Genomic DNA, 16,380 nt, shown 5'->3' with positions numbered 1-16,380 from the left:
TTTGGCAAAATGTATCCACTAACCAGGGTACATTACATTAAGGACACTGTTACAAAACCTCTTCTGGCCTTAACATCAAGAATTGCAAAGTGGTTAGCAACATTCATCACCGCCGCATCTGTCTCATCCAGCTTCCGACTTCCAGAGGAGATCACTCTGTGATTAGGTTCTGAGATTAATATAAAATTTACTCCATGTTCTATCGCAGATTATGACTGGACAGCATTCTATTTATGTTGATGTGAAGACACTTCATGGTCAGAACTTCACATATTCCCGACCTCCGGGAGGCATTTCTTGGGTTTGACGCATTCCCGTGCCCTGTGTCCTACACCTCCGCAGTTGAAACACAATTCTGAACGATTAGGTCTGTGACAATCCTTCGCCCAATGCCCCAAGCTCCAACATCTATAACACTTTGTATCATCTGTTCTGGCTTCTGTATGGCAAGAATGCCAGCTGAGTTTAATCTATGTTTGTTTGTCAATTGTCTGGCATCGCAGGCCAAGAAGAGCAGAATCACTTATTGTGTTTCTCCATACACTGGCCTCATCAATGCTACTTGAACGGAAATATCAGTCCCATACTCTTTCTTGATAGTGTCCATTACCTAGTCAGGGGTAGCATCAATATCCAGATCTTTAACATGGAATGCTTTCAATCTACTATTTTGTGACCGTTCCCCAATGACCACATCACCTACCTTTGATCCTAAGCATCTCACATTTATTTGATGAATCAATGACCCTAATCTCCATTGTGTCAGATCTGCCTTTTTTCACAGAAAGAATATTTTCAGTAAGGTCCTCTCCCAAACTGCCTTTTACTTGTTTCAGTAATTCAGCAGAAGTCATCCCGTTCTTTTTGACTGTTAACAATTGAAAAAGCCAGTCCTTGGGGTCTCTTATGACCCAATATTTTATCACCTTACAGAACAAATCTCCAGTCATGTCATTTAAAGCATAAAATGACAATTGCCTTTTTTGGTAAATCCAACTTTGCGAAGTGCATTTATGACTTGCCGAGTCAAGTTCTTAGAATTATGGTTTTGTGAAGTTTATTGAAATATTGAAAAAGCATGAAGTGATCAATGTTATGGTCTCATTAAAAGGTAGTTTTGTTTTGTTTCAGTATGTTAGTCACATGTATTTATGCTATTATCACTTCAAAAGTTTATATAAAAATTCTGATCTATCGCTTACCTCCAATTAACTTCATTATTTCTAGATTAATTATTCAAATATTATTCAGATTCTTTCAATTTTAAATATACTAAAAATAAGTTTTATTATATTTAAAATTGAATGAATCTGAATAGTAATTTTTTACTATTTTAATGATTTCTCTGATTGCAACATTTCTATCTATTATGCTAATAGTAGTGTTAACAATATTTTGTATAGAATACTATTAAACTAGAGTACCCTGCTACTTTTAACCCAGTAATAAAAAGCCATAAATATATTTCAATGTTTCTTGTTGAATCTTTCATCCTCTTGTAAAAAAAGGTTAGAATTTGAACAATAAGGACACTTCCTTATCAGTACGAGTCGTGTTAACTTTTGATAATTGTTAGCAGCAATAATGCTTGATGTACATCAGACTTTATGAGGATATATGCTGATAAGATACAGCTTGTGCCTCTGCTGAATTCCTTCAGCCACAAAAGAATGTATTATAACATTTAATACCCGTAATTAGATTGTTTATAATTTATCCTTTGATCATTATATGTTTATGGCTTAGAATATTTACGTTAATTTACGTAAGCACAACTGTGCATGTTGTTTTATTTGTTAGTATACATATCCTGGGTCCCCCAGCAAATGAAGTCTGCAGTATGTCTGATTCATGTGATGTTTTTTACAATTTGTATGTTTTAAATGACAACATCATTATTATCACAAGGGTGCTAACCATGGAATTTGATGCATAACTGTATTGTTAAATATGTAGCATAGGTACACATGTATGTTTTAACACAATGATCTTTTAAACATTGCATCACATTATTATTTCATGATTTCTGTTTTTGTAACTTATAGTTATTATTATAATCAAAGTAAAAGATGCTGAAGAAAGATAAAAACTACAATATTTTTATAGACCAGTGAATTTTATTAAATGTTCAGAATAGCAAATTGGCGGTAGCTTCAGTTTACCACAATTCATGTTGCTTACTTTTTTTGGTCTATTTGCTGCACAGTTAAACAGTGTCAAGGGTTAATTAAAGGGTTAATAAAGTCATCTCCTTACTATATCTTGTGAGTTTTATAATAAATCAAATTTTCAACTTAGAGAGACATTGACTTAAAATTATTTGAACCTTTTCTCTTATGAGTAAAAGTAAGAAATACATTTATCTTAATCTGTGTTAATTACTGTTAATCTAATTGGAGGCACCTACTCACAATGTTTACCCATGCCTGCCCGAACTTCACATTTTATGAAAAAAATAATCTGTTGAATGAATGAAAATTAATTGATTTGCTGAACAAAATAATTACAATTTATATCATTTACTAAAGTGGTAGTCAACCTGGTTCCTACCCACCCACTACTGGGCATTCCAGCTTTCATAGTGGGCGACAGGGGTTTTGTCTGATACTGTAGTACTATCATTTTTTTTAGTTTAATTGACTTTTTAAAAAAATTTCATAGCTTATTTAAAAACATTTTCATTAGGTTAATCTTTTAGGTAAACTTTATAAAGTTACTTCCCTATTTTATAAATCACCATTATTGTGGAACAGGTGGGCACTTAGAAAGCTTTACTACTAACAGAGGCACAAAAGTGGGTGGTAAGTCTAAATAGGTTGACTACCACTTATTTACTTCATAAATACACACATATATGAGTAAACATTTGATTTATTTATTGATAGTAGATTACAAAAGACATATAAATTATAGTGCCTAGACCATATATTGCAGGAGGTATATATAATATCTGTACAGTCTGTATCCAACTTAAAACTAATTACAAATCTGATAATTATTTATTCATAAGCTGTTTTAATCAGAAGTATATGTTCAATATACTACTAATAGTATATATTAATACTATTTATATAATTTTTTTGATTTCCATACCTTTTATACTTGTTTTTAATTTTATCTTAAAATTTGTATTTGTTTGAATATTTATAAGTAGTAACTAGTTATCAGCAATTTATGAACTTACTTTGTTGTGAAGTAATATAGTCAAAATGCTAGCAATTTGCATTTTATTTTTTTACCATCTAAAAGATTGCTAGTGTGTAAGATCAAAATCTAGCCCAACGATACAAGATATAGACAATTTCTAGACTTTAAGTTTAACAGAAGAAATTAGAACTAATATTCATCTCATCTACTTATTTTTATTTCTTTATATTTAATATTGCTCAGTTATTATATGATTTATATAATTTCAATTATTTTTAAATTAAGAATAAAGCTTATTAAAAATATTTAGTATTAAGTAAATAGCTTTTTCATTACAAATAATTAAATTAGTTTTCTTTTAAATAAATAAAAATTTTAATTAAAGATATAAATAATACTTGTTTAGAATAGATTTTGTCATAGATGACTTCTTAAGCTTGATTATGTATATATTAATTTTTCATATGTGTAACTGGAATATAAATATGTAATTTTAAAAACATGTAGCCAGTGTTACAATATACAAAAATGATAAATGGTATAAAAGTTTCTTCACATGTATTTGTATAAATCAAATCCTATTAATATACTGACTGCTCTGTGTGAAAGTTAAATGATCGGTGTGTGATCATTTTTTAAATTCCATTCTGTTACATCTTGTTTTGAAATCTGGTGGGCAATACCAGATTTTATTTAGAAATCTTTGTTATAAGGTTAATGGTAAAAATAACTTTATTTCATTAGTGTCATTATACTGCTATACTAAATTTACATGAACCTTTTTTTATATATTAGACAGAATAGTCTGATGAAGAAGGAAGCTTCAATGGACAAGTGCTTATTGGCAATTCATTTCTAAATCTGTATTAGCTGCTTGCAGTAGATGACAGCTTGAACATTTTAAATTAGCTATTTCTATTGTTTAATCATTTGTTGCAAATAGCTTTGTGTATGAATTTTTATATTGAAAAAATATTCATCAGCTAACTGATGTTGGATCTTAGCAAATGTTAGATGTAAAATACTCTAGACCATCAAAGACAGCTCCTATATGGATTGCCTGTCTCCTGCTTTCATATTCTTCTCCCTATTCCTTTAAAATAGTTATACAGTATAAAACAGCTGGTTCTTTTATAGTTGGGATTGTAACTGCATATGGGGAAATATTTAAGAGACTGCTTGGTATCTTTAATGTATAAAAAGACAAATTATTGACAAGTTAACTGTAGGCATTTTAAGGACTCTTTATTTTTAAAATCTATTGTGAAGTGAATTATTTTGTATAAAGATGAAGAGTAATCCAGAATTTTAAGGTCTTGTTAAAAAAAATTTCTGGGTAAAACTTATTATTTTGATATTTTTGAAAAATTGTCTGGTTAGATTAATTTTTCATTGAATTTACCAGTTACTTATGAAAAGAACTTTCCTCTGTTGCAAACATTATTGTTTCTTTAGTTGTTTCAGAAATTAACTTTTATCTCATAATTAATTTTAAATGTTTATCAATATTATATCAAACTTACTTTTTTAATATACAAGAAAATGTTTTTCTATTCTACACAAATTTTACATTTATAAAGAGCTCCAGCAGATAATCTTTAAAAAATATTGTTAAATTCTTAAGTATTTGGACTTAACACTTATCAGTGGCACAGAATAGGATGCAAATGGAACACATTGGAAAAAGTTGATACCGCAGAGGTGGAAGGGGGATTCTGACAGTGAAGAAAAAATGTAAATAATTAAATTATCCAGCGTTGATGTAAAATTGCTACAAATAAAGGCTCAGATTTATTAAGGTGCTCAACGTGTAAGATATTAAAAATTTAAACTAATTTAAAGCCTTATTTTGATATCACAAAAAAAAAATAGAATTACTAATGGGGAAAATTTTTGTGCTAATTAAGATCCTTTGCCTGACTAACAATCCTTATTCTTGTTTTTGTCTTTTTAAATCTTACTTTTATTTGTATATATAAAAATATTATTCACTTATTACTGAGTTTTTTTTGCAGATTTTAATATGTATATTTTTTAAAAATATTATTACGTTGTAGTAAAATTGAATTTTGAATTGCATGCATGATTTCTAAAAGTTTATCAGATATTTTGCTTCATGCAAATACTCTGTATGTATATATGTGTATATTTATGTTAGAATATGTTATTTATCTTGTATTTAGGTCCACTGTTACCATTCAATGAACAGAATGGTGCAGTTAATAATTCTGAACAAGCTGTGTCTGAACAAAGAAACAAAAAAGAAGAACCGTTTAACAAAAAGGATAGTAAGAAAGAAAGAGATGAAGATAAAGGTAATAAGGATAACATTGATGATGGAGATGACTCAGGAGAAATGCCTCCCTTGCCACCTGGACCCCCTCCACCTATGATGCGGTTTCCTACACCTCCACCACCAGGCACTGCTATGAATAATCGATACTATCAACCTAACAGTAAGTAAAATTTAATATAATTGTGCTTGATCCATAACAGATGATATGCTATTTATTGCTTTAGATATTCCCTCATACTTGTGTTTTGTATTAAATATTCTCATCTCATGCACACTAATGATGTAATTATTCTCCAATATTAGACCAAGATACAGAGATTTTAAGGTGAATTAAAAGGTTGCTGGAAACCATTGTACCACAGTATGAAAAATGGTGTGTAGATCAACATGTATATATTTCCAACTCCTAATTTTTTTGTTATTTAAACGAGGTTTAAAGCCAAAAAAAATGTTATTTTAGCTTTTTCTTCTAAATTGAAAAATAATGGAGCAGTCATAGTACTTCGATGAGAGAAGTTGTAGACAATTAAAATACCTTTAAAATGAGCCCTTGAACGACGTGATTGGTCCAATTTTTACAGAGAACAACTAAAAAAAAAAAAATTTTTAATTCTTAAAAAAAGGTGTTTTTCAAAAATGCATTGCTTTTGAAGCTGTAGGAGAATAGCTCTGCGAAATTTTTGCTATCGGATAAATAGTTTTTGTACAATTGCATTTTTAATCTTTTATGCACTATTGTGTACCTGGCTTGTTTCTAGTGTACATTTTCTCCTGAAATGTTCCAATTGATATTTTTAAAAAAAGACTTGGAAACTAGGTAAAATTTACTACAAGTTGTCAATTTACACTATGTTGTTTTGAAATAAGTGAAAAATTCATCTAAACATGAGCATATTACTTGAGCAGTTGAGGGGTACAGTGGAGGCGGTGAAGTTGCATATATAGTAATAGAAGCGTCTGGAATGCATTTATCAATCATTACAATGCATTATTTCAGCAAATATTGAAGCGGTTTTAATTTTTTTTTGTAACTTGACCCACGCTATCTGAATATGTTGTTCGATTTGATAGAAAACAATAATTAAAAGTACCTATTCGACTTTCTTTGTTGCGTACAGTAGTTACCATATATGAGAAAAAATAAAATATAAAATGTATTTATTAATGCATTTTATATTTATACATTCATTTATTTCATACAACACATTTTTTGTATGTATATGATTTCAAAATATGAAATGTATATTGTGTATACTCACATATGTATATCATACATATGTATCATGTATATCATACATATGTATCATGTATATCATACATATGTATCATGTATATCATACATATGTATCATATGTATATCATTACATAAATATTTGTAATCGCTTCAGTGGTATCCACATTTTTGTATTTGTTTGTTATAATATTTTTTGGTGACAGATATTTGTTGTGGTTAGCACCACTGTATCTGGTTGACAGTCTCACTTTCATCGTGAGACATCGCAGCAAAAATCTCAATGTGTGATTTGGTTGATTGAAACAAGATCAGTTATCACAGTTCAGTGTAATTGTCAGTGTTAATATGGCAGTGATCGCATCTATGAATAAAACAATATTCCAGTGGTTTAATCAGTTTAAGGAAACAGCCAGGTCCAAATCTGAACAGAATGTGGAACATATCTGAGCATCTTGTATGTGTTGACTGAAAAAGTCATATGCAAGGTGCAGTTTAGAGTTACCTAAATCTACAGTACCAAAGTGGTACTTAAGAGGCTTAGACTGTGTGCATATAAGATATAACTTTTATTGAAATCAAACCCAATGATAGAATGAAAAGATTGGAGTTTGCAGTTTTAGTGCTTAACAACATTGATAAAAATGAGAACTACAAGAAAAAAAATTATATTTTCAGAAATGACGACATTCCACACTATTGGGTCAGTAAATCGACACAATTGCAGAATTTGGGGATCAGAACCGTAGCATGAAATTATCGAACATCAGCGTGACTAAGTCAGTTTTTTGTGCAGACTGATGAATAACCGTATTGTGACTCCATTCATTTTTGTAGAAAACACAATTATTAGGGATATTTTCTGTGATGTGCTCGAACTTTACATCTTTCTACAGATTGATGATATTGAAGAAGAAGGATTAATTCTGTCACTTAAATGGTGCTTTGCTGCATTACAGCCACAGTGTCCATGCTGCATTAAACATTCAGTTTCAAAACAGGTGGATTGGAAGATTGCAGATTGCATAGCCACCAATGAACCTAGACATGACCCTAGTAGATATCTTTTTGTGGGGGCATGTGAAAAAGATTGTTTTTTCAAAGAAAATCTTTGGCATCAACCACCTATAGGAGAGAATTATTGCAACAGTAGCATCCATTACACCTGACATGGCGGCGAGTAAATGAGAAGAGCTGGATTACCATCTGGAGTATACAGAGCTACAAATGGTACACATATGGAAGTTAAACACCAAAAAAAACTTCTGAATTTACTATTTCAATAGGACTCATGTAAGAAATACATGATACTGTTACTTGAAACTGAGTTTTATCTTTGTCTACTTAAAGATAGTAAATTTTATTTTAGTTTGAGACTTCCACGTTAGAAGTATATTTATTTTGGTCATTGGGGGATACTAATTTGATTTCCCTGTCTCTTAACAGTATGTTATCAGTATATATATATATATATAAAACATCATTTGAATTTCTAGTCTCATTTAAAAATTTATATACAAAAGTTATTTATTTATTTTGAAGTAATGTGATTAATTGCGGTTACTGAATAACACTGTAGGAAAAATGAAGTAATTTGTCTAGATAAATGATTGGTTATTTAATGATAAATTTGTAAGTAATCTTGTGCATAATGAATTGTGTAATGAAAGGAATTCTTTATTATATTTAATATCTTTATTTACTTTATTTAGTTCTGATTTATCAGTAATGCTTATAAATAATTTTGTTATTTTTAGTCTGCTTCTAGTTAAAAGAGCTACTGTGGTTATAACTTCAATTACATATTAATTATTATTATTTTTTTTATTTTATAAAAAAAGTGCTGATAAGTGCCTTTATTTTATTAATCAGCTTTATTAATTTCAAACATATCATTCTTTTTATTTTTTATTTATTTAAATTAAAATTCATTTGTCACTAAATTGTCATAACTGACATAATTATAAACTTGAAGAATTAAAAATGAATTTAATGTGTAGGCTTTAAAATGAATCGGAGATACAGAAGAATGTTCAGATGTGAGTAGTGGCTTGTGTTCATGTAATTAATGCACTTAAAAATATTTTTGTTAAGAAAAGCATACGCTTTAATAATATGTTTTAATGAAAATTATTTTCATAAATTATTATTCATTAATTGTCATTATTGGTTTAAAAAGTTATGTTTTTGTTAATAAAGAAGATTTTTGTTAAAAAGAGAGAGAAAAGAAATATTATTCATGTAATGGTGATACATATTTTAATTTAGTCTAATTTTTCTTAGATTAGTTGCAGGGAAATCTAATTAGAACTTTGTTGATCTATCGTCAGTGTTTAAGTCAAATTAGTGGTCTTAACCGAGCTATGCAATTAGTAGTATTTTTTCTTTTTAGTAATAATTGCAAATGCTTATTTCTTTTCTTTGTATTAAAATAAAATGTCTGCTTCCAATTGTAAACTTAAATTTTCATTAGAAAGTAACTATGAATGAAGAATATTGCCACAAAAAGGTTTGAAGTTGTATTAAAGTATAGCAAAGTTTAGATGAGATATTATAAATAATCTGTCAAATTTTATCCCTGTAGCAGAATAATTATTTAAAAAATTAGTTTTTATATTCTTGTTTATTCTTTTCTTTTTTTCGTTCTCATGTTAAGCACTTTTAAAGATATTTCTGCTGCATCAGAACATATAAAATTGAGTATGTTAGAATAAAATATATCATAATTATTTGTATCATTGAGAAGAGATTGTAAACAATATTATTATTATTTTTTTTATTAATCTAATGTTTTATAATTTTATACATTCTGATAAAACAGACCTCTCTGAAATCACAAATGTGAGAAAAAGAGGAAATAACTAAATAAATAAACTAAATTAAATAAATAAATAATAAAAGAGGAAATGTGAGAAATATTATTCTATTCTAGTACATCAAATTAAGTATTTATATAAAAAATAAGTATATCGATGCTTATGTATAAATGAAATTTAAACCACCAAACACAGTAAATAGATAAAAATTAAACCTTCCATTAATTCCAGGAATCAATTTTCGCAGGATCCTACATCTTCAGTTTGTATTTAATTCTATAATTACATTAAAATAAATTGTTTTTATAATTTTACATTTTCTACTTTGTATTCTACTTTCTAATTTGTGAATTAATTTTGAATTTGTAGAAATTGTAAAATTATAAAAACAATTTATTTTTAATGTAATAGGTGGGTGGGTGTGGGTATGTGTGTGTATTTGTGTGTGTGTGTGTGTCTATATGCAGCTGATGATGCAAATCAAGTTCACGAAAGTCTTTCTGTTTGTGTAATGAAATAAGGTAAGGTCATCTTATTTCAGTTATTCTGTACTTAGGGTTGATCTATTAAATATAAATTAATTAATGTATGTTAATGAATTAATAATAATTTAATATATTTTTTTTTTTCTAAAATTATTTCAAGACCCATCACCTCTGTACTAACAATTATTGTATATAATTCAACTTGATCCACACAAGTACAGAATTAAATAAAGTAAAATGACACTTTTTTCAGTAAAAAACATTTAATTTTCAATTATGTATTTAAGTTATTATAACTAATGTTGAAATTCATAAAAGTAAATGTAATAAATCAAAAATATTAAAATTGGTAATTTGATAAAAACAAATAGTAATAATAATTATAATAATAAAAATTTTGATTATGATGAGTTGCAAGGGAATATTGTTATGAATAATTGTTATGATGATCGCATTTTGTCGATGTACAGGTGGATTCAGGATCATATGCTGGTACTAGTTTTGATTTGATAAATTTTACTAATGTTGACCTTGATGATATAGAACAGTTTATTGTTGCTAATGCTTTCAAATTTAATCTAATTGCTAATAACAAGAATAATATCAAAAATATTGAAATTCTGAAATAAATATTAATAAATAAATCCTAATAATAAAGAACAATTACGTAATATCATTAGTAGCAAAATTCATAGTATTAAAGGTAAAAACTTTATCCTTAAACCACTGTATAATAATAAAAAAGTAATTCACCACTTAAAGACTAAGTTTAATGAAAATAATTGCATTATATTAAAATTTTATATAACTAATATATACCTGTCATCATTTATATTGAAAAATATAATAATTTGATGAAACAATATATAGCAGAAAATAATTTCAAAGAAGTAAATGACCCCACTAATAAATCTTTAAAAATAACTAAAAGTTTAATAGCAAAATACCAAAATATTTTTAATCATAACAATAATTTAAGATATCACTAGGTTATACCCTTTTGAACCATTTGTCCCAAGATTAACAGGACTTCCAAAAATACATAAAACCGATATCCCTATGTGTTACCTTTGATTTATTTTTACATATGCTCAATCGTATGTTATTTCAAAAATAATAGATAAAATACTTAGGATATAAATATGAATTTAAATTATAATATAAAAAATGGATTTGACTTTGTAAGTAAATGAAAAAACTAAACAATTGTAGCAAAAACTAGGATGGTAAGTTATAAGTAATATGTATCCTAGCATACCTGTTGACAAAGCAATTCACATAATAAAAATTAATCAATATACAATCATGACCATAAATTTATTGCTAACAAAACTACTTCAAATTTAATGACAAGTATTATATACAGGAAAATACTTTACCTTAGGGTTTTTCTTTTTCTGCTAACATGTCTGAAATTTATTTAAAGATTTTGAAAATAAAATTCTTTATGGCATTATTCTTACACATATAATATCTTGTTATGGACTCATTATGTTGATATTTTTATTGTTTATGATCCCATTATATGTGATGAACACCTCATAATTTTAAATCAACTCATATTGTAATTGTTTATTCACTTTTGAAATAGATAAAATTTTGACATAAATAAAACAGTAAATTATCTTAATGTTAGTATTGAAATTAATAAAAATAATCAAATTATACTTCAGTATATAGGAAACCCACAGCCAATAAAATTGCAATTCATAAAAAATCAAATCATCCTTGGTCTCGGAAAACTTAACATGTATACAAACATTCTTAATAGAGCAATCATATACATACAAAATAATAAAAATAAATTAAACATAGAAATAAATAATATTAAATAAATTGCTTTTCATAATGGATATATATGATTTATTAATTGATTATATATATAATAAAACAAATTTCAAAAATTAATAATAAAACAAATCTACAACCAATAAATAATACACTGAAAATTAATTGATAACTTGTATTTAAAATATTCATATACTGAAGCATTGTTGAAAATATAACTAAAGCTTATGATAATAATAAATTTAAACCTGCATATAAAACAAATAACCATATAATAAAATATTTAAAAAAACAATTGTACAGATTCATATAATTTATACAATTTATGGGAATTTATAAAATAAAATGTAATGATTGTGATCACATACGAGGTCTGTAAATAAAGTAATTAGACTTGTTCAGAAAAACTTGTTCTATCTAATTATTCAATCTAATTATATATAGACTCTATCACCTTTGAAATAGTTCCCTTGGAAAGCCATGCAACGCCTCAAACGGTTATCCTACTCTTCAAAACAGTGTCAGAACTCAGAAACCAGAATATCCTTCAGATGGTCAGTTACATTTTTTTTTTATACTGTTCTAAAATGGTGTCCTTTGGGATGTTTTTTAAAGTCGGGAACAGGAAAATGTCGAATGGACTCAAGTCAGGTAAATAAGGTGGTTAAGGAAATACAGGAGTGTTCCTCTTTGCCAAAAACTCTGTTATTTTAGAGGCAGTGTGACAAGGTGGATTGTCATGATGCAGCATCCAATTGTCTGATGGCTGGTCTCACGCAGGCAACTCTTTTCTGCAGTCTTTCAAGAAACATATTGATTTTGTCTGTCCTGTAGGCAAAAACTCCTTATGGACTAAATGGCAAAACTCTATTACTATCGAAGAAACAAATTAGAATGGTTTTGATTTTTGATTCACTACCACCACTCCTGGCTCTGAAGTTTTGCCTCTGGGTCGTTTTCAAATATCCAAGATTCATCACTAGTAACAACATTTTTTTAGAAAATCAGGATCAATTTCAATTTTTCTTAGAAGATTGCCGCACACTTCCACCCTGTTGTTTTTCTGTTCAACAGCGAGGTTTTTTGGGACCAATTTTGCACAAATGTTTTTCATGTCAAATTCTAAATTTGTCAAAATTTTATGGACTGTGGTATGGTTCAAATTCAATTTTTCTGCGATCATTCTGACAGTTAATCACCGGTCGTACCAAATCAAGTCTCTGATTCGCTCAACATTGTCATCATTTTTTGATGTTAATGGTCTTCCAGAGCGTAGATTGTCTGAAACTGATTCCCGGCCATCTGAAAATGCTTTAAACCACCTAAAAACTTGGGCTCCTGGCAGAGCGTATTTTTATACGCTCTTTTCAGTTTTGAAAAAGCATTCAGTTTCAGTAGCATTCTTACAGAGTTTAAAACAAAACTTGATTGCACAATGTTGCTCATAATTAGTATCACTCATTTTTGTAACCCACAACAAAAACTTTTTTCACTAAAAGTTTGTTTACGGCTCACAGGACAATAGTAGACTAAAAGTATTAATACCTAATATAAATCATATAACCACATGTTTACTAGTAACTTTACATTGTTGCCATTTTGGTTGTTAAAAAACCTAGTCTCATTACTTTATTTACAGGCCTCATATATATATATATATATATATATATATATATATGTATATGTATATGTAAAACTAAAAGATCTTTTAAAGCTAGATTTCTTGAACATTTTAGACACTGTAAAAATAAAAAGTTGGGTTTCTCTAACATTGCTGACCACCTCATTAATAATAAATATTATATTTTTTATATTGAAACTAATTTGGAAATGGTAGAAATTAAAAAAGGAGATAAAAAAATAATAAAAATCCAGACATTTTGGAAAAATATTATGTACATTAATACAAGAAAAGATTCAACTTAATCAACAAATTGCAAGTATATATTATTTATATAATGTTAAGGTGTAGAGATAATTACAAAGTGAATAAAAAATTCTTTAGTTAATTTTGTACTTTCATAATAAAATAATGTCATGAAAGTAATAATAATTGTAAGCTCTCTGCAAATGATACCAGAAAAGTTCAACTACCTTGTTTGTTGTTTTTGTGCGATGTGTTGTGAATATCCAGGCTAATGACCACCATAGTAGCTGTTGGTGCCTGCTTTTTCACGAAAAAAAAAAATTACATTTTATTAGATATCACTTTGAGTAGATGACAAGAAGGTACTTAAATATTCTCAGAATACAATTATTCTGATATACAAATAAGTCAGTTTCACTTTTGTTGTATTTGAAGATTGTAATATAAGATAATAATAAGATAATATTAGATAATAATTAATGCTCTCTGGTCTTAAGTGGATGTTGGAAAAAATAACGGAATACTGACAAGTTCTACTAACAGAAATAAAGAACTGAATACTACTCATCTTGATTATTAAACAGTTGTAACACTAAACTTTTTACTTGAGATCCAAACTGAATTTAATGAAAAGAAGTTTTCAAAACTTGTCATCAGACTTTAAATATAGGAAGAGAACACAAAAAATTACGATGAGTTACATTAACAAACAGTAATCTGTTAAATTAACAGACAATTCAGATCCAACACTTAAACATTACTTTCTAAGCAGTGGCAGCTCGTGGCTACAATTAGTGGGGGTGCAGCTCCAGAAAATTTTTTTCAAGGCTATGGTTAAAGTTTTCTGTAAAATAAAAGAACTGAAAAAAAATGAATCTAGAGAATAGCTGGAAGCAGGATAATAATCTAATTCTACACTTAAAGAATATGGTATTCTATCACATTCAAGATTGTTGAATATGTTTTTAAGCATATATGCTTAAAAACCGTATTTGGTTTCACCAAATAAATAGTAAAATGTCAATACAGGTAATATTTTTTACTATTGTTAGATGTTAAAAACACTATAGTCCAATGGTGCTTAATTTAAATTTCTATGTACGCAGAAAGAATTACATAATTAGTTTTTACTGATTACCTTTTCTTTTGCCCTTCCAGAGTGTTTTTGGACAGAATTTGCAATCAAAAAGCCCTTGCTTTCCACCTTCTTCTGATCACTACTGAAAAAACAACCATTTTCATATTCCTTCCACAGACTAAACTAGAAAAGGGAATGAACAAGGAACATTCCATACACATGCGGAGTAAAAAATAAAAAAACAACCTTCCACCAGCATGCCAGAGTCTGCACTACAGGAGTGACAGTGGAAGTGCTGTCTTGTGTGCAGCGCACAACAGCCAAACACCACGCCACTGGAACTGTGAAGCACACAATTCCATACAAAGATTTTTGTACCTTTTTTCATTAACTGGGGGATGACTGCTGACCTTAAGCTTGATTATATATTGTACAAGTATAAAGAAAAAATTAAAGAAAAAGGACTCATTATATTAAATGTTATTGATGATATAAAGTGAAAATAGGGGGCGCTGCAGTTTCACAATGTCTGTATGTGAGTCGCCACTGTTTCTGAGTTTAAGCCTGTCTAACAAAAAAAACTGCTCAATTAGAAGAGTAGCAGTCTGCAGATGACCACAAGGTTGACTGAAAAGTCAACCTTGTTATTTAAAAAGTTTACTGTTTAAATAATTTTCATTGTCGAAACTGGAAGGACCTGGCTAAATGATCATTGGTTGCAGAATTTCTGCACTATTTGGCTAGGGAATAGATTGCAGAGGGAATTTAGGGTGCTGTTTGGTCTTGCTTCCTGTATACATTGTTTTGTTACAATTTGTGGTTAGTGTTTTTGTTATGTTTGTTATATTGGTTTTGGTTGTTTTGTTATTAGTTTTATTTACACGTTTGTGTTGCATGTGAACTCTAACCTTTCGGGTAGGTAGGTGATTCAGTTCCTTCAACGATTGTGGTTTTTTTTCAGTCTTGCTTGAGACTAGAGATGTGTTTTGTTATTTTTTTTAATACTCGTAGTTACACCGTTGGGAATGTCGCTTTTGGCATTCGCATCAGTGGCATTCTGGACCGAGCCAACTGGGAGATGTCATATGCCAAGATTTAAAATGTGGGGGTGGTTGGAGGGTGTCTTCCCTTAGGGGATTAGGATTGCTGATTGTTACAGACAAAAACATAAATATTTTAACAATTTTCATTCATTATACCACATTAACCACATACATAAGTAGATGTTACAGAATTATGTTAAAAATATAGCCATAGTATGTAAAATATTACATAAAAATAAAATTTAAACAATACAGAAATCAAAGTTTCTAACAGAAAGCAAATGCCAGTATATAGAGTAGTCTGCTCAAACCTAATTCACCACAATTTTGATACTTACTTAATTTTATGATTTTTAGTTGTAAGCCATTTTAGGTGTTTTAATTAATTGAATGTAATTGATTTTTTAGTATATGCTTAATTATCTTAATTGAACCTTTGTCATATCTTGTTAGGTTTGATAACCACCACATCAGTCACTGAAAGTAATTGATGTGATAAAATGTCTATTGTTATATCTGCAGATAACTGTATCATGCATTTATTCTCTAGAATATTCACAGATTAATTTTAAATCGACTTATTGTTTTGAATAACCTCTAATTTTAATGCATCTCACTATACATCTTGT

At 28.5% G+C, this 16,380-nt stretch overlaps 1 protein-coding gene across 6 annotated transcripts in view; it reads left to right on the top strand.

The window, feature by feature from the left end:
* The window catches only part of LOC142326043 (leukocyte receptor cluster member 8 homolog), an 85,868-nt gene that overhangs the window by 13,280 nt on the left and 56,208 nt on the right, over positions 1-16,380 (top strand). For all 6 annotated transcript variants that reach the window (XR_012756659.1, XR_012756658.1, XM_075368137.1 and 3 more), the window contains one exon: positions 5,331-5,603. Coding sequence is in view for 4 of the 6 variants with exons in the window: in XM_075368137.1 (XP_075224252.1) it covers positions 5,331-5,603 (273 nt within the window). In the remaining 2 variants the exon portion in view is untranslated. The remainder of the gene's footprint in view (positions 1-5,330; positions 5,604-16,380) is intronic.

Source organism: Lycorma delicatula, chromosome 6, assembly GCF_047948215.1.
Source record: "Lycorma delicatula isolate Av1 chromosome 6, ASM4794821v1, whole genome shotgun sequence".
Classification (NCBI taxonomy): Eukaryota; Metazoa; Arthropoda; class Insecta; order Hemiptera; family Fulgoridae; genus Lycorma; species Lycorma delicatula.
The sequence above is the reverse complement of the archived record's forward strand: the minus strand, read 5'-3'. Positions and strand labels throughout refer to the sequence as shown.